The sequence below is a fragment of the Mauremys reevesii genome, linkage group 26, assembly GCF_016161935.1.
Source record: "Mauremys reevesii isolate NIE-2019 linkage group 26, ASM1616193v1, whole genome shotgun sequence".
NCBI lineage: Eukaryota > Metazoa > Chordata > Testudines > Geoemydidae > Mauremys > Mauremys reevesii.
Genome location: NC_052648.1, coordinates 2,026,497 through 2,049,435, shown reverse-complemented (window position 1 = coordinate 2,049,435; position 22,939 = coordinate 2,026,497). Strand labels below are relative to the sequence as shown.

Here is a 22,939-nt window from a genome sequence, read left to right as displayed (position 1 = left end):
ATATGAGGAGAGATTAAAGAGACTAGGACTTTTCAGCTTGGAAAAGAGGAGACTAAGGGGGGATATGACAGAGGTATAGAAAATCATGAGCGGTGTGGAGGAAGTGAGTAAGGAAAAGTGATTTACTTGTTCTCATAATATAAGAACTAGGGGCCGCCAAATGAAATTAATGGGCAGCAGGTTTAAAACAAATAAAAGGAAGTAGTTCTTCACACAGCGCACAGTCAACCTGTGGAACTCCTTGCCTGAGGAGGTTGTGAAGGCTAGGACTATAACAGGGTTTAAAGAGAACTAGATAAATTCATGGAGGTTAAGTCCATTAATGGCTATTAGCCAGGCTGGGTAAGGAATGGTGTCCCTAGCCTCTGTTTGTCAGAGGGTGGAGCTGGATGACAGGAGAGAGATCACTTGATCATTACCTGTTAGGTTCACTTCCTCTGGGGCACCTGTCATTGGCACTGTCGCCAGACAGGATACTGGGCTGGATGGACCTTTGGTCTGACCCCTTATGGCCATTCTTATGTTATGTTCTCACCTCCCAAATATTATGAATTTAGCGACAAAAGAGCCCTGTGATAGGAGAATTTTTCATTTTACAGATAGGGAACTGAGACACAGAGATAAAGTGATTTGCCCATGGGTCACAGTCTGTTCCCGAGCTAGGAACTGAACCCCAGCCAGTCTCTCGAGTCCCTCTCCAGTGCCTTAAACACAAGGTCATCCGTCATCCTTCCTGTGAATATTAGGGGATCATTAAGGCTCTAAATGTGAAGGCAGATGGGAAAAATTCCTAAGCACTTAAATCTAATTGATTTTCAATGGGACTTAGTCACTACTGAAATTTTTCCTCACTTATATAACATTAGCATTGAATTTTATTTACCTGTTTAAGTAAGAGGTGCCTGAACTGGCAATTTCTTCTTGACCCTGTGTCACATAGAAAAACATTGGCTTATCTGGCTGGGGCCATTGGAAATCAAATCCCTTTTTCACACGGTCCGCTGAGGAGGAAAAAAATATAAACCAAAACATTCACAATGCTCCTTTAGCATTATATACCTTAAATGCACTGAGCAACTATTAAAATTAGCTGCAGTCCAGGATCAATGCCCCCTTTTCAACACATGCAGTTAAGACATTCTATATTAATGAATCCTCTATTCTGATTCTCAGTGGATTGTATGTAAGTCAATTTGTACTGCGTCAATTGTATTTTACCTGCAGTAACACCATTCTGGAGTGACCCCTCATAGAAGATGTTGGATGGAAAAGCACTAAGTGCAGGGTGCATACGATACTGCACTTGCAGGCGAATTGGACGGATACCCAACACCACAAGCCTCTCAAAAAGGGATTGAGAGAGGCCTGCCTTCGCAGCTTTTTTACACATCACGACAGGACCAAGCTGGCAGTGATCACCAACAAGGATCAGCTGTATACAAAAAGAAAAAGAAAAGAAACATTCAACAGTAACTACATAGTATAGACACCTTAAGCTCTCACGCAGATGTCCTAGCTGATGCAATACTAGAACAGACTGATTTCAAGTCAGACGGAATTTATAGCATATTACTCAGCAAGAATGCTGATGAGTTTCATATATGCTTTATATCCAGTAACAAATAGCAGACCTTGTAGCCCCTTAGAGTCATCCGGAGGTGAAGTCTCCAGTCAGACCTTAACATGTCAATCACACTGAAACAAAGATCGCACTTTGGAAAGAAGACAATTTTATTGCTGTCACATAAAACAAGTTGTTTGGACCTGCAATAGGGAATTGTCTATCCAGAAAGTGGGGAGTTTTCACTCCCACAAGTATACAAACAGGGAAAACTGCATCATTTTCTGTGAATTATAAGTAGCAATTAGATCTGTTTGTATCTGCTTATGAGTTCCATTATTTTTTAGATCAACCCTTCGTACCTGTTTGGCTCCCAGAACAACTGGCACCATACATTCTGGTTCAGTAGCCTGTGTGCTTTCATCAATTAAAATGGAACGAAACTGCATTTTTGCAAGTCTTGGGTCACCTGCTCCCACACATGTGCAGCAAATAACATCTGCATTCTGATAAACAGACAAAAATATGTATTTCAGCACCAGCACTCTCAGTTACAGATTTCAGTTATGAAAGGACATGCTAGTAAATACTGACCAAGTTGTATATCAATAGATAATATTTTTATATGGAAAACCATGAAAGTTTTTTAGTACTTCATTGGCAATTTTTAGATCAAGACAGTGTTTTTCTAAAACATCTGCTCTAGGAATATTCTTTGGGGAAGTTCTATGGCCTGTGCTAGACAGAAGATCAACCTAGATGATCACAATGGTCCCTTAAGGCCTTGGAATCTACAAATCTGAAAATTTCCGAGTGGTTTACAAATGATACACAGATCTCCACCTACCAGTGAAGTGTAGCCACTTCAGGGTTGAAAAAAGGCAGCTATTTAAAGAGTGACATTACTTAATCACAGGTTGTAAACAAATTGCCTATATTACAAACACATGTAGATGGTTGTGGCCCTGCTCCAAAGAACATACAGTTTTTAACATGTACTTATCCAACCTTCACTAGTCTGCAAAAAAATGACAAGTCCTAACAAAGAGAAAAGGGGTCTGTACCATAAGTAATTCACGCTCTGCTGTTCGTTTCAGTGCACGATAGCGTTTCTCATCAGCAGATGACAATTCTCCAGTTTCATCTTTCAGCTGCTGCAGTTTCTGAAGCTCAGGCATACTACACAGCAAAGGAATTTGTCAAAACATAATCATGTTTTCTTCTTAAAATTCTAGTGTAAAACTCCTGACATTTGGGGTTCTAGTATTGAGCAGAATGGCAGTTGTGCAGTGCACTTTTTTTTTTTTTTGGCAGTCCACAAGGAACAACTGAACTCACATTATTTATTAAGTCATGGCTTACCCCAATCACTGCATTAAATCAAATGCATTTTGCCATTCTCACGTGATAACCTACTGCAACACCAAGGCCCCAAAACATTTTTCTTGGACAACTTCTTACCTATCCATGTTTCTGATCTGGTTGTGCAATGCCAGGAAAGATACAGGAGAATCAATTGCCTCGCGGCTTTTAGCACATAGACGAACGACTTTTAGCCCTGTCTGATGGATCTTCTCAGTGAGCTGATCCACAGCTATGTTACTTGGGGCACAAACCAACACAGGCCTTAAAAATTAAACAGAAGAAAAAACTGATGTCAACACAAGTGATGAGGAATTAAAACTTTCCTAGAGGAAAAAAGCTAATCAAGACAAGATCAGAATCATTCAAAATCTGAATATATCCTAAAGATAAACTGTTCACATTTTTTTTTTCTCCAAATTCAGCATTTTGAAAGTTTTTCAGGAGTGGCACACTTCTGGAAGAAATGTTCCAACTGCAGCAAGACAGCATTATAGTTTAAGTATATACTTTAACAGCCGTGGAATATAATTTCTATTTATCAATACAGAATAAGTGCTTAAAGTATCACATAGCTTCAACATATATAAAATATTCAGTTATCAGTTAAAATTTCTTACCCATTGCCCTGCCTAGCTAAATGGTAGACAATAGTGGCTGATGTCACAGTTTTTCCTGTACCAGGGGGACCTTGGATAAGGCTCAGAGGACGCTGCAAGACAGTCTTTACAGCATAAACCTGAAAAAAGTTTTGCTATTTTAGCATATCATTTGTACTTAAAGTAGGTAAGCATAGTTAGGTTATTATATATTTTTTCACTCAAGTCTATAATCCTCGTATGTAAATCCTTTATGAAATTATGGCTGACAAGAAAAGACAGGATTACCTGAGAATGATTGAGGTCAGGAAGTCCTTGCGCTGTAAAACGCTTTGGCAGCTGGCATTTAATAATCACATCTTCTACCTCATGACCTAACAATTTGTGGTAGATGTAGCCAGACACTGAAGTTTCATCCACGGCAAATGTTTTTAAAGCACTCTGCATTCTGCAAGTGAAAACACAAAATCACAAAACATGAACTGAACGTATTCATCCACAAACTTCTGTAATGTGGAGGTGAATTAGGTACAAGACGCAACAAACTCAAAACCCCATTAGCTTAATGAGCAGGTTAGAGAGGAGACAAAACACTTTCAGCCTGGCAAACAGAGTTAGCCTTCTGTCATTCTGCTAGCAAACACTGAGCTCCCTATGTTCTTAGATACTGTTCATGTGCAAGTGAACCATAGTGTGTTCCCAAAGGAGGAAAACTCCAAGGAAGGCAAACACCACTACAGATAGTCAAGATTACTTTCCACACACCCGGCAGGCCTTGAGGAAGAATTGTGTTAAACAGGTTTCTTTTGGAGCAGCCTCACATAGCTCATAGAACTCTGTAAATAAAGGTCTGGAGACTTTAGTGTACCAATGATTACTAACTTCAAAGACTGCAGTTCAGATTTCATTGCCGTTTTCAGCTGTTAAGGTTTTAGAGACAAAGCTAGATACTTATATGCTACTGAACGGTTACGTGATTTCACTGCAAAGCGAAGGTGTGTTTGTAGAATAGGCTAGCCAAAAGGAACCCTAGGTAGATACTCAGGTTGCTAGCCTGCACTAAAGCCAGTGACACCACATCTTCACTATTATTTTACCAGAGCTACCTAGATTAAAGCTAGCATGGGTATACCTATTCATGCTACAAGCACACCTTCACTTGCAGTGAAGTCATATCCAAAATGGACTGAAGCTCTAGAGAATAACCAGAAAAAATAAAATTTGAGAAAAGGTGTGTGTCTCCTTTCTTTTATGTTAATAATATTCATGATACAAATCAATGTGCATTCAGAATGAGGTACACAAATGAGGAGTTCAATGATGCTCTTGAGATCAGATCAAGTTCTAAACAGAATATGGAGAAAGAAATTAATTCTCTCTGAAGCAAAGGATCTATATGCTCCCAATTTTGGTATGTGCACCTCATTTTCTCTCTGGAGGTGAATTTCATGAAACAGATACAGAAGTACTTCCTCCCCAGTAAAAATTCAAATTGAACTCCAGGAAAAAGTGTTTTGATTATGTCAAACACCTGCTGGACTCTAAACTGCTTTCTGAATGCCAGTAAATTTACGTACCTGTCAAATGAAGTAGACTTCCACACAAAATCCACTTGGAAGTTATGAGTAACCTCCACAGGTGCTCCAACACTGCTCCTCAGCTCAATAGCTATCTCATCACCATAATCTGCAGAGCCTTGTTAAGTAGTAATTTATCTTATAACTTTGGAATTTATTTTTCCACTTTAAAAATATTGGAAAGTGGAAATATAAGCAGATCCCTGGGCATCAGCTGGACAGTGATTAAAGCAGTTTAAAAGTTAATTTCCTTTCTTCCTCTTTTCCTGTCTACTGTCAACAGATCATCTCAGGTACTTCTATGGACCCCCATTATTGTAGTGTTTGAGCACTTCACAGTCTAATGTATTTATCCACACAACCCTCCCGTGAGGAAGCACTGTGCTACTACCCCATTGTACAGATGGGGAATTGAGGCACACAGAAGCTAAGCGACTTGCCCTAGATAACAAGTACTTTACATGCACGAGTGAAATAATTAAGTTGGGATGGAAGCAACTCCTTTTTCCTCTGAAGAACTGCCTCAATCTCCCTATCCCTGAGATTAAACTGATTAACTACTCAAGTCACAGTGCAGCTGTGTCAGTGAAATGATCTGCATCTCTGGAAAAAAGTAAAGGATACTATCAGGAACTTTAATAACATGACCAATTCCTTTCCACAAAGGGGCCAGGTCTCCTTTATATCTCAGGCAGATTTCGTCTCCCTGCATAAGACGCATATCTAAACAGAAGAACATTCAAGCAGTTATTTTTGACATCTGTACTGGTAAATCAACCCTCCAATAAAAACAAAAGTTATAAAACCGTTCTGTGCCCCAAGCCAGACCATCAGACTGTATGCAATTACTGGTTATGACACACCTAGCCCAAAACAATCTAAGAAGATATACCTTAGACATCATTACCTGAGTCAGTCTTTGGCAAAGTGAAGTAAGCAATTCTCTTCTTGTTCAAGCCCAGGTCCCATCTCACTGTGATGTTATCTTGGGTCTAAGTTGTAAAGAAAAGGCATCTTTTACTTTCTAAAAGAATTGTACCAGAGACATTTCTTGACTATCCTCCTTTTCTATAATGCTCACAACAGCCAAATATTTACAAACACTTAGAGAGTTTATACCATTTGCATAACAACTGTATTTCTACAAAACTGAATTACTTACCAGCAACTGGCACCATTGAGGTACTGAGCCATCATCTCCAATTTCTTTACAGTTTCTTCAAGAATGCTGCTTTTGGCCCCAAAGATGTTGAATTTCAGGCACTGTACATAAGCGTGTGCACTAATCACATATGCCAGGTGTTTATGTGCCCCCATACGACACCCTAAGTTCCGCTGGGAGCCCATCTGAGAAATCCAAAACTGGCAGATAGGCAAGTGTGGTTCCATGGAGGAGATGACCCAACAGAATGCCAATGAAACTGGTAACAGTTCTCTCAAAGTTGGGATGTCCTCCACAGAATCACATTCTCTAAAGACTAAGGAGGAGATTCCCTCTCAAAGAAGGAAGGAGAGACTAAGGATTCAGACACGTTTCAAAACCCAGTAGCACCACCACTGTTGCTTTCTGTCACTCCCCCCGCCTCCAATCACTTTCAATTCTGTGTGATCATTTTCCATCTACCTCCCATGGTACGGGTAATGATAATGGTGACAGTTGCTACTGTAGTAAAGAGCCTTACATTTATTTCACTTAAGTCTTCTCTTTTCTATTGTTAGGGAGCCAGGTGTTTCATGTTATCAATTTGAACTGCTTAAGTATAACTAAATAATAAGCATCTTTCAATGTTTCAATCACACTACCTGGGACTCCTTGAGTTTCTTGTCGTAATCTGCTTCAAGCTTGACTAGAGGGCCAAAAATATTTTGGTATTGATAAGCATCCTCATATCTAAGTAAGACATGCTGCGGTTCTTCATCAACACCAGGTTTTTCCAAGTCTTCAAGGGTTGCAGATGGATTTTCCTAGAATTGGAAAATGGTACATTAAATTCTAAGGCATGAGATCCAGAACATCAAGCTGACCAGACTTTCGTTGTCAAAGCTGAGATAAGAATAGTAAACACTACAAGGAGAGTAAAGTAAATTTTAAAAATAGTTTCAGACTAAAAATTCAGTCCTCTAAAAAGTGACTAAACAGCATCACAGGGTTCCTTATTTACCATCATCTGACCTTTGATCAGCTTTGAGTTGTTGTGGGTTTTTTTTTAAACTGTTATCCCCGCAAGCTCGGACTTGGACATGAAAGTTAAGTTGTGTTCTCTGGGGCAGACGCTACTATCAATAATAAATCACCGAAGGCAAAATTCTGGCCTCAATTAAAACTGTGCAAACTCATTAAAGTTGCTTGCACTTAGTTGGGTTGTCTCTGACCTGCTATTAGATGTAAAAGTTTGTCACTGAAGTTAGATAAGACTGAATACCAAGAGCAGATTGGCATCTCCGTACTCGGATATTTGTATATAATCATTGCTTGGAGTAGAACGGAACTTTAATCTAATGTGTTAATACATGTAAGGAAATTTGGTTTTACAAATGGAGTTTAAAATGGCAGTGTCCTTTCAATGTTAAGTGATAAGAGCGTGTTGGAATTTTGTGATCTACTCAAAAATGCAGAATGCTAACAAAAATTCAGAATCCACCGCATTATCCACTATTAACCAAATGATCCTTTCTTCCATCTGAATAGTAATCTCCCAAACCTTCACTCTCATGAACTGCTATCCAATGTCCAGTTTGTCAAGACTTTGGATGGTAAAGTCGGTGTGGGGAACATGTCTGCATGAAAGTAAAATGCTGTGTAAACCTATGGCATAACACAAATGGTTAATAATGAGGTCTCTTCCATCCTGATTAAATACCCAGAATTTTTAATATTTGGCTACACATTCCTAATTTAGAGTGGCACAGACCTTCCAGAGTTCTTCCAGTTTGTTAATTTGTTGAGCTGTAATCTGACGTGCTCTCAACTGCTCCTGTTCAGAAGGAATCTTTACCAGCCAGGAAAGGAAACAGCGGTCTTGGATAAGAGGTTGCCACTGTGAGCTGTCCCAATTAATATCCTTTAAACTGCTCTGACTGGCACACGGTTGCCTGCACAATCAAGATATTGATAATGAATTTATTAAATTAGACAAGTGTAAAAACAAGTTTACCCATATGAAGTTTGCTTTTGAAGTCAAATCTTTCAATATTTTCAAAAATTAAATTGGGCCAAGAGTCCACTATGATTAGGTGCTACACTTGCCACTATGGTATCATGGAGATAAGTGCTCTCAAAATATTCATGAATGATATTGCATCACTTTGACAATCCTAGCACCTAAGGTAGCAAGTGCCTAAGAGTGTGCCCCTCTGATTCAGTTACTGTTCATCAGGATGGCACACAGAACAGAAACAGAGGACTATTTCTAATACGCCATTACATAATTAAATAACAGAATAGAAGCTTACCATAGAAATGGATCTTCTACTGCCAGATAAATAGCAAGCTATAGCATTTATCAGATATAGTAGAGACCATGATTTCATGACTACGTTCTGTTACAGGACCATTTTCAATTTAATACAAGATTACTCTGTTCTTGAACAGCTGTAATCTTATGGGCCGAGAGAAGTCTTGTCAGTCTGAACCACGGTACACCATTCTAGTTAGAGGTTCATGTGTCAGCTTCCAACTGGAAGTGTTACTTTGGTATATCGGACATAAAATTATTCAAAAGTTTAATGTGTTTAATAAAAGGAAAGACTCACTGCCTGAGATTCCCTTCATAAAACTAGGATGATATCCCAGAATAAGAGGCATAGGCATATTCCAGTATGCCTTGGAAAATGTTATTTAATACACGAAGCCTAAGTACTCACCCACAAAGTGCCTGATGACAGTTCAGTACAGTACACCTCTACCTCGATATAATCCTATCCTTGGGAGCCAAAAAATCTTACCATGTTATAGGGGAAACCGCATTATATCGAACTTGTTTTGATCCACCAGAGTGCACAGCCCTGCCCGCCCCCCACCCCCCGAGCACTGCTTTACCGCGTTATATCCGAATTCATGTTATATCAGGTCGTGTTATATCGGGGTAGAGGTGTATTACGTGAAAACAGGAAGTATTACCCTTTAGAAATACATGTGGCTATCCCATCAAATTCTACTCTGCTTTAGCCTTTATTTGAACTTCCCCAAAGAAGAGATTCTCTCACCTGCATAGTAATACGACTACCGAGTCAGCCTTAGCTGGAATGAAGCCAAGGAGGAACACATTACGACATCCACAATTATAACACTCCAAGACAGTCTCTCCCAAAGGACCATCTTTGTGAAGAGTCACCTCTTTACACTTTGCTCTCACAAGATGATTTACAATGTGGCTGAAACCAGAAAACACAAAAGTTCGTATACAGTTAATGCAGAAAACAATTCTGGCCATTGGACTCAGTTTTAATCCTAATTTAAGACAATAGAACAGCTCAGTTAGCACCATACACAAAGAATGTCTGTTACAAATACTTGCTATTTTCGCCAACAGAAGAAGTTAACCACTAGCACTTCACTCAGCTGATCTAGGGTTTGGCCTACACTAAGAATTTGTGTCAGTATAACTAAGTTGCTGAGGGGTGTGGAAAATCCACACGCCTGAGTGACATAATTATACTGACCTAACCCCTGGTGTAAACAGTGCTATGTCAACAGGAGAGCTTCTCCCATTGACATAGCTACCACCTCTCAGGGAGGTGGAGTACCTACACTGACAGGAGAACTTCTCCCAGTGTAGGCAGGGTTTTCACTAAGCGCTGCAGTTACTCCGCTGCAGAGCTATAAGTGCAGAGAAGCCCTTGGATAGATGTGAAGGAATGACTTGGCTCCCAGGGAAAATGCACATTTTTAAAAAAATTACTAGTAAAGTGTCTGGGGCTTCCTTACAGATCAACTGCAGGGCAAGAGCAGCAATTATGGATGCGGCTGAGCAACGGCAAGGAGAGGAAACAAAGTTCATTTAGTAGACAAATGACCAATGAAACTATTGCTAGCTTCACTCAGACAACTCTCCTAAGTCACTGACTTTGAAGAGGTGATGGTTTCCTTGGTATGTGCTGGTGATAATGGGAAGATTGGGTGGGGAAGGAAGCTAAAAGCTCACATGCAGATCCACAGAGCAAATTTCTTTTAAAAAAGGTTAATTGTGCATGTTAAAAACTCAAGTGGATGTTTAAAAGCCAGCCTTCTTTTGGAGTCAACAATCACATGAGAAAATGAAGTAGGCTGCATCAGAAACCTAATTTGTTTTCTCTACAAACAGAATTTATTATTGCCATTTCCATCATTTAGTCACTTACCTGCCAGATGTATTTCCACGCCCATTACAGAACCACTTCTTGCTGGTATTACAGTAAACCACACAAGCTGGGTCATGGATGCCACAGTAACTAAAATCAAAGAGGGAAAAGTAAAAATAATCAGGTAACTGTTTACGGGAATGTACAATTAAAAATGCACAAACCATTCACTGTACTATAGACATAAGCTGAAACTGGCAACTAGGTGGCACTGGGGAAATGGTGTGAGATGGGCTAAACTATTATTCCATACTCTTAATTTTCATTTTGACAGAATCTTTGCAATGCTCTGCAATTCCGCCTTTAAACCACCAAATCAGCCTCACTCACTTCCATCCAAGTTCCACTAACTAAATTTTCCTTTTGAGGTCAAACATTTCCCAGTTTTAATTGAGATAAATATTTTAGCAGCTGAATTTATATTAAAGGGTTCTTTGCCTCATGTATTATGTATATAGTGCCTCGCCAGAGGGCACTATTCCTTGCTATGATACTGTGTTACAATATGCAGAAACTGCAGTGGACTAGTACTGTTAGTATATAAGCTATGTACCTGCTGCTTGTATGAGCGTTTGTGTATTTACTACACAGGACTCAAGACTTCAGTCGGTCACTTCTTTAGAGTACCTCCCATCCAAGGCCTTCAGAACATTTTACAACCATTAAATTAGTCCTCAACACCCCTGAAAGTCCTCCCCACTTTACAGACAAGCAATTGACTTAATCTGTCAGTTTCCGAATGATTACAAATCAACAGCAGAGTTGGGATTAAAGCTAAAATCCTATTTCCATCCCTGTGCTTAACCAGTGGTCTGCAGCTTCATTTAAAGGCAGAAAGAAGGTTATTTATGTTGGGTATGAAGGAAGTACTTCACTAAAAGGCATACAAAATGGCTCTCAAACTTATTAATTTTTAAGTTTGGCTACAGTGAAACAGGATATATTTACATCTTACATATTTACACCAATTCCAATGGCCTTTGATATTTATTGGGTATATAGTGTCATTAAGATTTATAGTTTTCAATGTGATTACATAAGCCTAACTGAGGCTCCCTCTGAAGTTCATGCAGATCTCAGACTACCTGCAAGCATGCACAGGAAGGTCCTTGGTGTAATAGGTATCTTCTTCATCTTCTTCAAAGTTTAATTCTGCAAGCAGTTGACTGGTTTTAGCTACATTATCATCCACTGCACCATTTTGGAGGATCCCATCAGGACCATTAACCTAAAAAAGAAATGTGATGATTTAAGTTACATAGTTAATGCCCCAGTTATAAATTATACCCCATGCCAGAAAGACTGGAGTTGGGGCACTAATCTACTTCACCTGTGCTTATGATAATATAACAAGTTTTTGAAAGGGTCTAATTTGGAGAGAAAAGTAGTTGTAAGAAAGGATAATACTGGAGTATACAGTGGTAACAAAACAAACATTGACTGATATGAGTCTATATGTGAGATGCTAGAATAATCCAATAAAATAAATATGGAAACTTTAAGAATATAGATTGGCTGCTGTTCTACCCATAGTCAGAATTTAATCAAATCACAAATTATGCTCAAACAATTATATAGGCGTCAAATATGTTTTTTCTCATCCCCCATAGTTTCCTAAGGATATTTACCTGAAAATAGGATCTTTATTTGTCTAGGTCCTCCCCCCGCATCTATTTCTGCTGTTCCTGGCCCACAAGGCCATAATCTTTTGTCTGGCACATCAAAATTATTGATTCCATTACATGAGGACAACAATGAGTAAATGAATTCTTAAACAAAAATAACCTATTTTTGTAAGTCTAGTTAAAAAATGAGAGAAGTACAGAAAATAGATATAAGCAAAAATTGTTTCTAAGCAGATCATCATTAAAAGCTCTCCATGTGTGTCTGATGCTCTTTAACAAAAAGTACTTAATGCACAAATGTAGTAATATTAGCAATATAACATGCAGCATCACAAAATACTGTGCATATTAGATCTGGTATGAAAATTACTATACATAAGACATTTTTCAAGCTTGTTTTAACTATTTCATGATTCTTCCAATTCAAAACCCAAATAATGGCTTTTTATCACTATAACAAAAATCCAAGACAAACTATGCAAGACTCAGTCTGAACAGACAGACTAGCCTGTCTGCCAAGTTTCAGAGAAACATGATTTCAAAGATCTAGAACAACAAAGCCTGTACAACAAGAGTAATGAAAGGACTGCTCTACCCCTTCACTAATGGAGCACTATTCACCACTACCATGCAGTTCTGCAACACTGACTCAGGTTGTGTGCCAGCAAAGTTAATGCTCCAAATCTCAACCTTATGCATGCTACAAATATATTTTGTCCCTTTTATGCTTACGTAACATTAGCTCCTCAGACACTGGAGATAAACACAAAGAAAATGTATGCAATAAAATGATCACACTTTCACAGATGTTTAGAATGCAGTAGCTGAATTACCACTTCTCCCAGCATCTCTGTAGTGCTTCAGGTTTGGGTGCTTCTGTTACTAGTAATGAAGGTCATCAAGAAAAGAATCTTGACTCAATGTATCAGATTAAAGCAGCCATTGCCACATAGAGTTATAGGTGCTCTAGTTTAATTCCAGTGTCAATTATAACATTTAAAAGCAGATAAATAATTAGCTTGTCATACGCTCATGCAAACTGGCTCAGGTAATATATTGGCATCAAAAGAAAAAGCCAAGATGAATGTCCCAAAAAGCTTTGTCCACCCCACCCACATATCTGACCTATTATCTTGTAAGACCAACCACCCCGCAGGCAGACAAGGAATAACACAAAGAGGAATACTGCTTAATCCCAAATCCACTTTCTGGTATGTGGTTTGAGCACTGGCCTGCTAAACCCAGGGTTGTGAGTTCTATCCTTGAGGGGGCCTTTTAGGGAACTGGGGTAAAAATCTGTCTGGGGATTGGTCCTGCTTTGAGCAGGGGGTTGGACTAGATGACCTCCTGAGGTCCCTTCCAACCCTGATATTCTATGATTCTATGAAAACAAACACCACAACCTGAGCATATTGATTAGCATAGGCTTAATCAACATAACATTTTGGAACAGTGCTATTGGCTAAAGTTACTCCACAGAAGAAAGACACTCTCAAGGGACATATGATATAAGTAAATTCTTCTACGGGGATTAGGTTAATTAGACTGGATCAGGCAAATGCATGAGAAGTATTTGCCTCTGAATGTCATAGTAAAGGGAAGTTTAATGTTTAAGATTTGGTGAGTGTGAGGCCCACAGTTTGGATATTAATTGTATGTGTTTACTGAGTCAGACATTTTATGCAAAGTCTATTCTTGATATCTACTTTCACCTTCAAATGATTTCTTTAGTTCTCTTAGACACTGAAATCTGCATTTCCACAGAGAAACTTGTTACCGCTATCCTCATGACAAGATGGTAAATCTTAAAAAAATGAAATCCAAAAAATGCTGGCTTCTGACCTTATTTCTAAGTTTCTTCAGACTTTTGTTGTCCCCATTAATAAACTCAAGGAATTTCTGAATAAACCTCTCTGCAGTCTGAGAAAAAGCAAGACCAAGGAGTGACGGAGGCATATTCTTTCTAGGGTTCATATTAAGAGATGAAATGCTGTCTGAATGCTACACATCTCAGTGAAGTAGTATTAGTTTTTTCCAGAAGTATTGCAAAAGCTACATAAAACTAGAACAAAATAAATCTGCTTCATTGCCTGCCTCTCATCTAGATATCCAAGTACCCCATAGTTAATTAATACCCAATTACAGAGTTAATCTCAAAAGCAAGTAAATTCTAATTTACAAAATACAAATTAGAATGGACTAACACTTGCAAGCTAAAAATGTATCAGGTGTGGTACAAGGCACAGGGCCAACCATCTTCAGACAATCTAAAAGTATGAATATTTTGTGTAACTACCTCCTCAAAAGTATTGCTTTTATTTAAAGCCCAGGGGCTTAAAGAGCACTGCTATACGAGGAATAAAAGTTCATAGGGGAAAGAAGAATTCCAATGGCCACAGGGATTGCAATAGCCAACAACAGCATGTCGGACTGACTCCAAAGACAGACAAATCCAAACTTCATCAGCTAAATGACTGAACAACAGTCCCCTGGAAGACATAGAAAGATGATAACTGGTAACTTCCTTAAATATATAGTGCAATTTTGTAACTAAAATATCATTAACTGGTCATGAAACATGACAAAAAGAGTATTCAGAGCTTCAAATACAGTACAGTACCAATACTGAGCACATACAGGTGCACTTTGAATGTAAATGGCCTAAATTCAAAAATCAATTACATATTAATGTTGTCAATTGCCTTGTCTGTAATCAAACTGTTTGGATACTTATATAAATTTAGAAGTCAAAGTGGATAATTAGCTTCTGTGGAACTGTACAGGTTTTCGTTTTAAAGGACAGTGAAATTAAAAGTATTTCATCAGCTAAGAGCAGAATTGTGGTCAGTTGTTGCAGGAGTACAGCACAACTACTGACTGTCAGCTACACCCAAGATATCATACAGAGCTCTCATCCTTTCAGAACTTCAGGTGTGCGTGATGTCACCTGTTGCTAGGTACAAACAGTAACCTAGACTCGGGGCTTGGCAGGCAAGTAATAAGGAAGTGATTCAACTATTGTTTTAAAACCTTCTTGTAATTTTAGCCTATATACATATTGTTAATGATCTGGCACAAATTGTTTATTAAAGAAGTCTTGTGTTTATCTTAAAAAATGAATGTATCATCCTAGTAATAAAAATTTGAAAGACGGGGGCTTAGCCAATAAAAATACTGACACCACAAAAGAGTTGGTCTGTCCTTCAGAATTTTTGTTCTCTTCCCTTGCAAAACTGATCAGCAACACTTTATCAGACTCAGGAGACAAAATTACAGAGCAGCATTATTCTGGTTGGGTAAAGTAGCTGAAAGATTCTTTGAATAGAGGCTTCTCCTGAATACGATTACTTCTCAAGTCAGTGGTAACAAAATATTATGGAAGTGCCATTCTACATTTCTGAAGGGGGGGAAAAAAACCCACTGTCTGGCAATCCTGATCTATACATAGGCATAAATGTATCCACTTATTGCCTTTCCACTTATAAGGTAGGTACCAAGCTGCAAAGCTACAGTGGGATAAACACTAATGACTTAAACAAGTATATGGAACTCTTCCAGTATTCACATAAACAGGGTTCATTTCAGGCCACAGAGCTATGTACTGGGTGCAACACCCATTCCACCACTACACGGTGGTTGTCCCCAGGACAGGACAGCATACTGTCCCATCACAAGTATTTATTTTTTAAGCATCCAGAAATGTGCTAGGCCTTACCAAAACAGAGAACCCCAAACAGGAAACCATCTAAGTTTAACATGATACAGAAAATGAGGATCACAAAACAGACAATGATAGCAGTCGTCAAACCATGGTTTCTCAGTAAGATGTACAAGTCTTAGGACACCTGGACTTTGTCTACCTAGCATATTATAAGGTCTGATGTTAACGAAAACATGTTTACATATTTTAAAAATTAGTGTAGACAAAGCACATTACTTTACTACTCTAGGTGCTTACATGGCCCCCATTAATATAGTACCGGAAGACCTCAATCTTTAATGTTTATCCTCAAAACATCCCTGTGAGGTGAGGTAAGACAGAACTATTATCCCCATTTTACAGATTGGGAACTGACAGAGATGCTAACTGATTTGCCCCAGGTCACAAAGGAAGTCTGGTAAAGCAGAGAATTGAACCCAAATCTCCCATGTCTTAAGTTAGAGCCCTAACCACTGGACCATCCTTCCTTCCTTTCCAGATGTGGTCACTCAATCATGAGAGAGACAGTATGCCTTGTCTACACAAACCTTCCAAAACTTGTTAGTAAGTATTAACTTACATATGCCAACATTACAAATTTAAATGCTAGTTTAGAGAATGCTGTGAAGAGTGGGGAAATGGACAACAAACAATTTGTAAGAAACAACAGGGGTAAGACAGCAAATAGAAGCTATAGTGACAAGATCAGAAACATCATAGTACATCTAAAAAGGCCAGTTATGTACAAGCTACAGGTGGATGGCTGAATCAGCTGACTTTTGGCAAGAAGAAATAGTATGGCCATGACTTTCACACTGCTGATCCCTTACACCTTTTGTCAGTGGTGGGACACCAGCCAACTTCATGGTTTAACATACATTAGAGGAAGAAAGTCATGATGGAGAGCAGAATCAATTGCCTATACTTTGTTAGAAGAGAATGTGAAGGAAACATTTAACTCTCTCTCTCTCACCTCCTAACACCTAGGAGTTAGGGAGACATTTGATCATTACTCCATAGCAAGTAAACAATGTGCGCGTATTTAAAAATAAGATTAAACTGGATTTAATGAAGTGAAAAAATACTTAGAAGTGATCAACTTTCAGGCCCTATAAGTTATATTTTTTGTTACTTCTCTTGCACAGGCAGATTATAAATTTATATATCTACTTAAGGCAGGAAAATATTTCCCAGATGCCTCTGGGAAAGACCCCAATCTATATGATCACAAGTTGAGTCTGCTAAAATGTACAGGACTGGACAGCTACGTAACAAGATCAGGAAAACTAAGGTGATCTATAGTTCTTGCTATATTATTGTTTCAGCTGCTTGTTAAAGAGATATAAAAACAAGTTTTTCCACGGGATAGCTATAGATTTTCATCTGTCGGTATCTAAACATACTGTACATAGGTTTTAACTTCTACATTTGTTTTCCTTTCTAACCACATCTTTAAAGGAAACTGCATTTGGTATTAATCCTCAGTCAGGGAATTTTAGCATCTGTAAGACTCCTAATCAAAAAAATCTGAGGGGGAATATTACCCAGATGTGATAGAACTACAAAGTATAATTTATTTAGAAACTTACAAAAGACTTCTAAAGACTTTTGGGAGGACAACATATGATATTAGTATGGTTCTCTCTTGTAGGATGTGTGATTATTTCTATACATGTAGAAGATTCTATACAAACAGCATGCAGATAAGATGGTAACTGAGTGAAACAAGAAAAACTGCAATGTTGTTAATTGTTTCCCCTCTTATTTATCTTCTATAAAAATAAGTCCTCTGTCTAAATATATGCAACTTGGGTTTTTGCTAAGATTTTATATCAGAGTGCACGAGTAAAGAGACCAATAAACATGAACTGAGAATCCTTTTAACTGCCATGACTTGACTTCAGGAGTCTGGGTTTCTCTTACAATAGAGCACATCAAGAACACCTAAAACAGCTCAGGGAGTTGCATCCCCAATTCTGGCTTAGGCAGCTGTCAATTGTAGGAGAGACCAGAACTCTGAATATAAGTCTTCATAAGTAAAGGGAGAAATGAAAGTGCGCACAATATTCTTGAATTGGGACCTTAAACTTATTTTAATAGCACTTCAATTCACCTTTTAATTTGCATTTTAACCTGTACATTGTTTACAAACAGTTCATTGTTGGTATTGGGATTATATCAGTATTTGCTTGTCTATGCAGTTGACTAATTTGCAAATTCTGTGATCTTTTTAAATATTACAGCAAATTATGAAGCTTCAGATTTTTTAAAAACAATGTAAATTTTTTGGCTCATCCAGAGTCATAAAATCTAAATTTATGTTACCCTCAATTATAGTATTTCATTCTGTACATGTATCCCACTAACTTCCTCTTTTCTTTCACTCCCTTTTCCAAGAAAATCCTAGTTTCCCTTCTTTTTCAATATCAATAAAGACACTACACAAGGTTAATGCTCAGTGGTATATTAGCTGCTATCACATTTCCCTAAAAATATTTTCTATTTTGCCTATTACATTTTAAAAGTCTCTGAACTTCAATCCCAGGTTGTGACAGGCACATACATACAGGCAAGCCCACAACAAACCAGCTTAGCAACAATGCAATTGGAAAAGACGGATAATAAGGAAAAACACAGTTTAGAAACATGAGACGTTTTCCAGAATTTGTTTCCTCAAACATAAATTTCAAACCTGGAAAGTGAGAGGTCACAGGATTTTTCGCTGTTTTCCATAAGCAGCAAAAGCTAGATGGGGTTCGGCCAGCTGCTCCCCAGAACCTCGCTTAGCTACCGCAGGAAGCCACAAATTCTTCATGATGCAACCGTGAAATCTGACACTGTCTCAGGTTTTTCCCTTACCCGCCATGTGAAAAGGGCTCTGGCTCCCGCGCCGCCCTCGCCCCCAGACCTTGGCAGCCCCCTAGTGCGGTGCCCCTGGGCCGGGCCGGCGGCAGTGCTGGGCGACGGGCGGAAAAGGCTTTCACGCCGCGGTGGCGAGCAACCGCCCCATGCCGGGCCGCGGGGCGGGGGGCTCCTTTCCTGGGCGCCACCTGCGCACCCGGGATGCGCTGCGCTGCGCGGGCGGCTTCCCACGGGGGAAGGTGGGGCCAAGGTCCGGAGCCGAGCGGCTGCCCCGCGAGCGGGCCCCCCGCCGAGCCTCCCCAGCGCCCCCTCGGCGCGAGGAAGCCGCCGCCCGGGCCACCCACAGCGCGGACCCACCTGTGCCTCGATCTGTCCGGGCGGGCCCTGCCCCGAGCCCGGCGGGCCCTGCCCCGGGCCCCCGTGTCCGGGCCCGGGCGGGGTCTGGGTCTGGCTGGGGAGGGTGAAGTCGGTGAACTCGAACTCGGAGCCCTGGGTGTCAGCGCCGAGCAGCTCGGCCTCCTCGGTGTCCAGGAAGGTGAGAGTCTGCGAGCTGGGGCCGTACGCCTCCACGCTCATGGCGGCGGCGAGGAGCGGGCCCCCCCTCCGGCCGGCGGGGCCTCGCCTCACGAAGCCCGGGCACCGCGCTACGCGAACCCCTGGATCGGCCGCGCGCACCGCACCAGGCCGCGCCACGAGCCGGACGCCAACGAAGCAACCGTCGCCTTGGCCGGGCGGCCGGACGCAGCCGAATCAACTGGTTCGGGCCGCAGCGGGACCGATCCCCAGGCGCTAGGAGCGGAACAGGCCGGCGCCGCAGCCGCGCGCCAGGCCAGGGTGACGCGGAACGCACGGGGGCGACGACGCGGTGCGCCCCGTACGCGTGGAGCCGTGACGTACGCACGCACACCCGGGGCGGGGAGGGAAAGGCGTGGGGGTGGGGCCCGAGCTAGGCCATAACCGTAGGCCACGCCCCTCGGGGCGGTGTGAACCTCTCGCTGTCTCCCCCACTACCTGTGGGGGTGGGGAGGACGAGGGGGGTCTCTCGCTGCCCCAGTGGTGGAGGTGATCTCTGATTGCCCCCCGTGGTGGGGAGGGAGAGGGCTCTAATTGCCCCCTCTGGGTGGGTGGAGGTCTCAGGCTGCCCCCCCCCACACACACACCCCATGGGGGAGGAAGGTCTATAGCTGCCCCCTCCCCGCAGGAGGCTGAGATGAGGGGAAGCTCCTCATTATCAGAGCAGAATGAGAGCAGAAATCTCTGCTGCCTTTGGGTCATGTAGAGCAGGGGTCCTCAAACTGGGAATTGGAACCCCCACAGGGAGTTGCAAGGTTATTATATGGGGGGGTCGCGAGCTGTCAGTCTCCACCTAAAACCCTGCTTTGCCTCCAGCATTTATAATGCTGTTAAATATATAAACAAGTGTTTTTAATTTACAAGGGGGCGGTGTCATGCTCAGAGGCTTCCTATGCGAAAGGGGTCACCAGTACAAAAGTTTGAGAACTACTAATATAGGGGGCTTTTTCACCTTCCTGTCACCGGTTTGAATCCAACTATGGCCCAGGGTGATTTCATGTCATGTCAGCTGCTTAGTTGCCCCCATGCCCTTAGGGATGCTTGTTTACATTGAAAAGCCACCTCTGTAATTTGTGATGTGGTTAAAGCAAGGTACTTCCAGTCAGGGCTCTTGGGTGCCGTTCCCAGATCAGAGGGTGTGTGACATAGTTGTTAAACAAGAGTATGGGAAGCAGGACCCTGGGTTCATTTTCCCTCTGTCTGCCTCAATTTCCAATCTGTATACCAGGAATACAAATATGCATATCACAGGAAGGTGTGAGTATTAACTAATGTTTTAAAGCACTGTGAGATCGTCAGAAGGTGATAGAGAAGTGTTAAGTATTATTATTATTTATTATTAATGATTTATACTAATTGGAACTTTGGCTGACAGTTGCACGGGGGTGCTAGTAATTGAATGGGCTGTGGAGACTGAAATCCCTGCTCATCATTAGAAATGGCGCTTCCAGGTCAAGACTGAGGCACATTAGATTTGTGCCATAGGTGAGATGAATATATAGAGGATTTTGGTTTCTACTGCTCCCATCATTTTTTTACCAGCACAAAATTAAGAATTTTTCTAAGGTCAGTTGTGGCAAAACAGGCATGTAAAGCTGCAGACATTAAACCTTTTCTCCCGTGCCCCCAAACTTGTATTCACAGCTGTTGAAAGTGGACTATGTTTCCTTCTACATCTAGCTTTTATGTTGGTCCTAGTTTCAGCGTAGGAGAAAGCCTATGCCCAAGAGCACAGGCGTACCAGGTTAGCTGCTGTCCATCAAATCTTGAAGAAATATTCACATTGATGGAGACTGGCAAATTGCTCCTTCTCTCTTTTTGAAATATCACGCACCACTCAAACATAGAAAAGCAAGTAAAGTGGTTGGGAAGGCCAGTATTTCCCCACATGGCTTGTTTGATGTCACCTTTAAAGTTCTAAGTCTCTGTGAGGAAGCAGGATACACTGTGGGTTTATCTTTAAACTATCCACATTCAGAATCACTCGAGTCAGCCCACTGACATTTGTACTGCACTGTGGCAATTCTTCGTCTTGCTCTCCTACTTGGTAGGATGATTTTCCAGGTCTGGAATCACAAATATTTATATATATGTTTTCCTGAACCAACAAATCCAGCTGTTTGAGGCTAAAAGATTTGCCCGTTGGTCCAGTTTGATCAAGCCATTATGACTTCTAAGGGCTGGCCTGGCTGTAGGATGGAGGATTCCATTGTGTCACAGAAGTGATTTAGAACCTAAGATTGAAAAGGACTTGCTTGTTATGACTTGTATCTATCTAGTATCCCTTCTCACTACTGTGCCACTCTGACTTTTTTAATAATGAGGGGTAGTAGTGATGAGTTTTTAGCCTGCCATTCATTCAGGGGAGTCCCTTCTTGTGAAAATAGAGCCAGAAGACTAAGATAAGTTAGTCAAATGAGCCACTAACCGTAAGAGACAGTATGGAAAACTGATTGTGGCAATAAATGACCACAGTCCCTGCTGCTACACTGTAATATGGCACCAAGTTAAGTCATTTCATGGAGTTTGCACAGTTCAGCATTAACCCAGCACACACACACTCAAGCGCCAAGTGTTTGTGTGTAAAGTATAAAATCAGGACCAGAGTTATTTTCAGTCCTTCAAGTCTCAAAGACAGCTTCTCCCGTTTTACTAGCCTCACTATGTCTAGTCTTCCATGGAGAAGGAGTTAAAATTACATCATCAGGTTTTCATGACCTGGGACTTTCAAGGTACTTTCTGTTCTGTGTGCTAGGACAGGAGAGTTATTGGGAAAGGGAACGGCCAGAGACTTACAGTACCTCTCTGTAGTTTACAACTTCCCCATTCGACAGAGGAGAGGAATAAATCAGGCTTGCTCTATGCGTCAGGAACAGCAGAGAGACAATTATCTGGGTCCGAGACTCCTCTGAGCCCCGTGTCAGTCATGAAGCTCTGGACAGTCATAGGCTTCCATGGATTTTCATGAAAGAAGTGCTTGTGAATACACCATGGGTAATAGTGGGTATATATGGGCCTGGAGATAGTGGAGGCTGTTGACAAGTGGGTAAACAAAACTAACAAACATTTCTCAGGCAGTTTAGAGCTGAGAGTAAAAATCATACTCTCTCTGACTCAAAGTCTAGGCTTATCCCAAGGAGTTTGCCCACCACATAGAACCCCCTTGTGAAAGAAAAATCATGAATTTTATTCTGGTGAATGGCAACAGTCCAAACAGCACTGAAAACTTAAATCCTGTTTATCCACAACAGGCATGGCCTGGGCAGTTGCCATGCAAGCTTCTCCCATACTGTTCCCCAGTAATATACCTCATCTGTGTTCTGGAGGGAGCCCATTTAAAACTGAGAGCATTATCTTTTCTTCTGAGATTGCCAATAAAGGGAATAATTGTGGCAGTGGTTTTACAGTATAGAAATTGTGCCACTAGGAACTCGAGACTAACAACTCCTTTTACAGAGGTAAGTTTGGAAGGATTAGCTTTTTATCAGTAAATGTTGGTAAACATCAGTTTCACCACATACATACACACACACCACCAAAAAATATTTCCATCAATAATAAAAATTTACAGATAGGCAAAGTAAGAGAAATGCTACTTGAGAACTTATTAGAGTTGGATCTAGGGTTTGTATATTTTGACATGTCATGTTGACAATTTGTGTTTTAACAATTATAAACCTTTAGCTGTTTAAATCTCCACATCTACCATCATTAAGTAATTATTGTGTGACCCCCCCCCC

General features: G+C 40.8%; 1 protein-coding gene across 2 annotated transcripts in view; it reads right to left on the bottom strand.

Annotated features, from left to right (window-relative positions):
* UPF1 (UPF1 RNA helicase and ATPase) overlaps nt 1–19,459 on the bottom strand; it is a 29,584-nt gene extending 10,125 nt beyond the window's left edge. Inside the window, exons 1-16 of one of the 2 annotated variants that reach the window (XM_039515278.1) lie at nt 18,984–19,459; nt 11,525–11,667; nt 10,440–10,529; nt 9,306–9,473; nt 8,012–8,192; nt 6,903–7,064; nt 6,007–6,091; nt 5,724–5,822; nt 5,100–5,217; nt 3,811–3,970; nt 3,544–3,662; nt 3,023–3,187; nt 2,626–2,740; nt 1,924–2,067; nt 1,219–1,432; nt 884–1,001 (exon numbers count right to left, since the gene is read on the bottom strand). In XM_039515278.1, coding sequence (XP_039371212.1) covers nt 884–1,001; nt 1,219–1,432; nt 1,924–2,067; nt 2,626–2,740; nt 3,023–3,187; nt 3,544–3,662; nt 3,811–3,970; nt 5,100–5,217; nt 5,724–5,822; nt 6,007–6,091; nt 6,903–7,064; nt 8,012–8,192; nt 9,306–9,473; nt 10,440–10,529; nt 11,525–11,667; nt 18,984–19,202 — 2,300 coding nt within the window. In that variant the 5' untranslated portion in view covers nt 19,203–19,459. The remainder of the gene's footprint in view (nt 1–883; nt 1,002–1,218; nt 1,433–1,923; nt 2,068–2,625; nt 2,741–3,022; nt 3,188–3,543; nt 3,663–3,810; nt 3,971–5,099; nt 5,218–5,723; nt 5,823–6,006; nt 6,092–6,902; nt 7,065–8,011; nt 8,193–9,305; nt 9,474–10,439; nt 10,530–11,524; nt 11,668–18,983) is intronic. The other variant, XM_039515279.1, reaches the window with a different exon arrangement.
* Between the last annotated feature and the right edge of the window lie 3,480 nt (nt 19,460–22,939).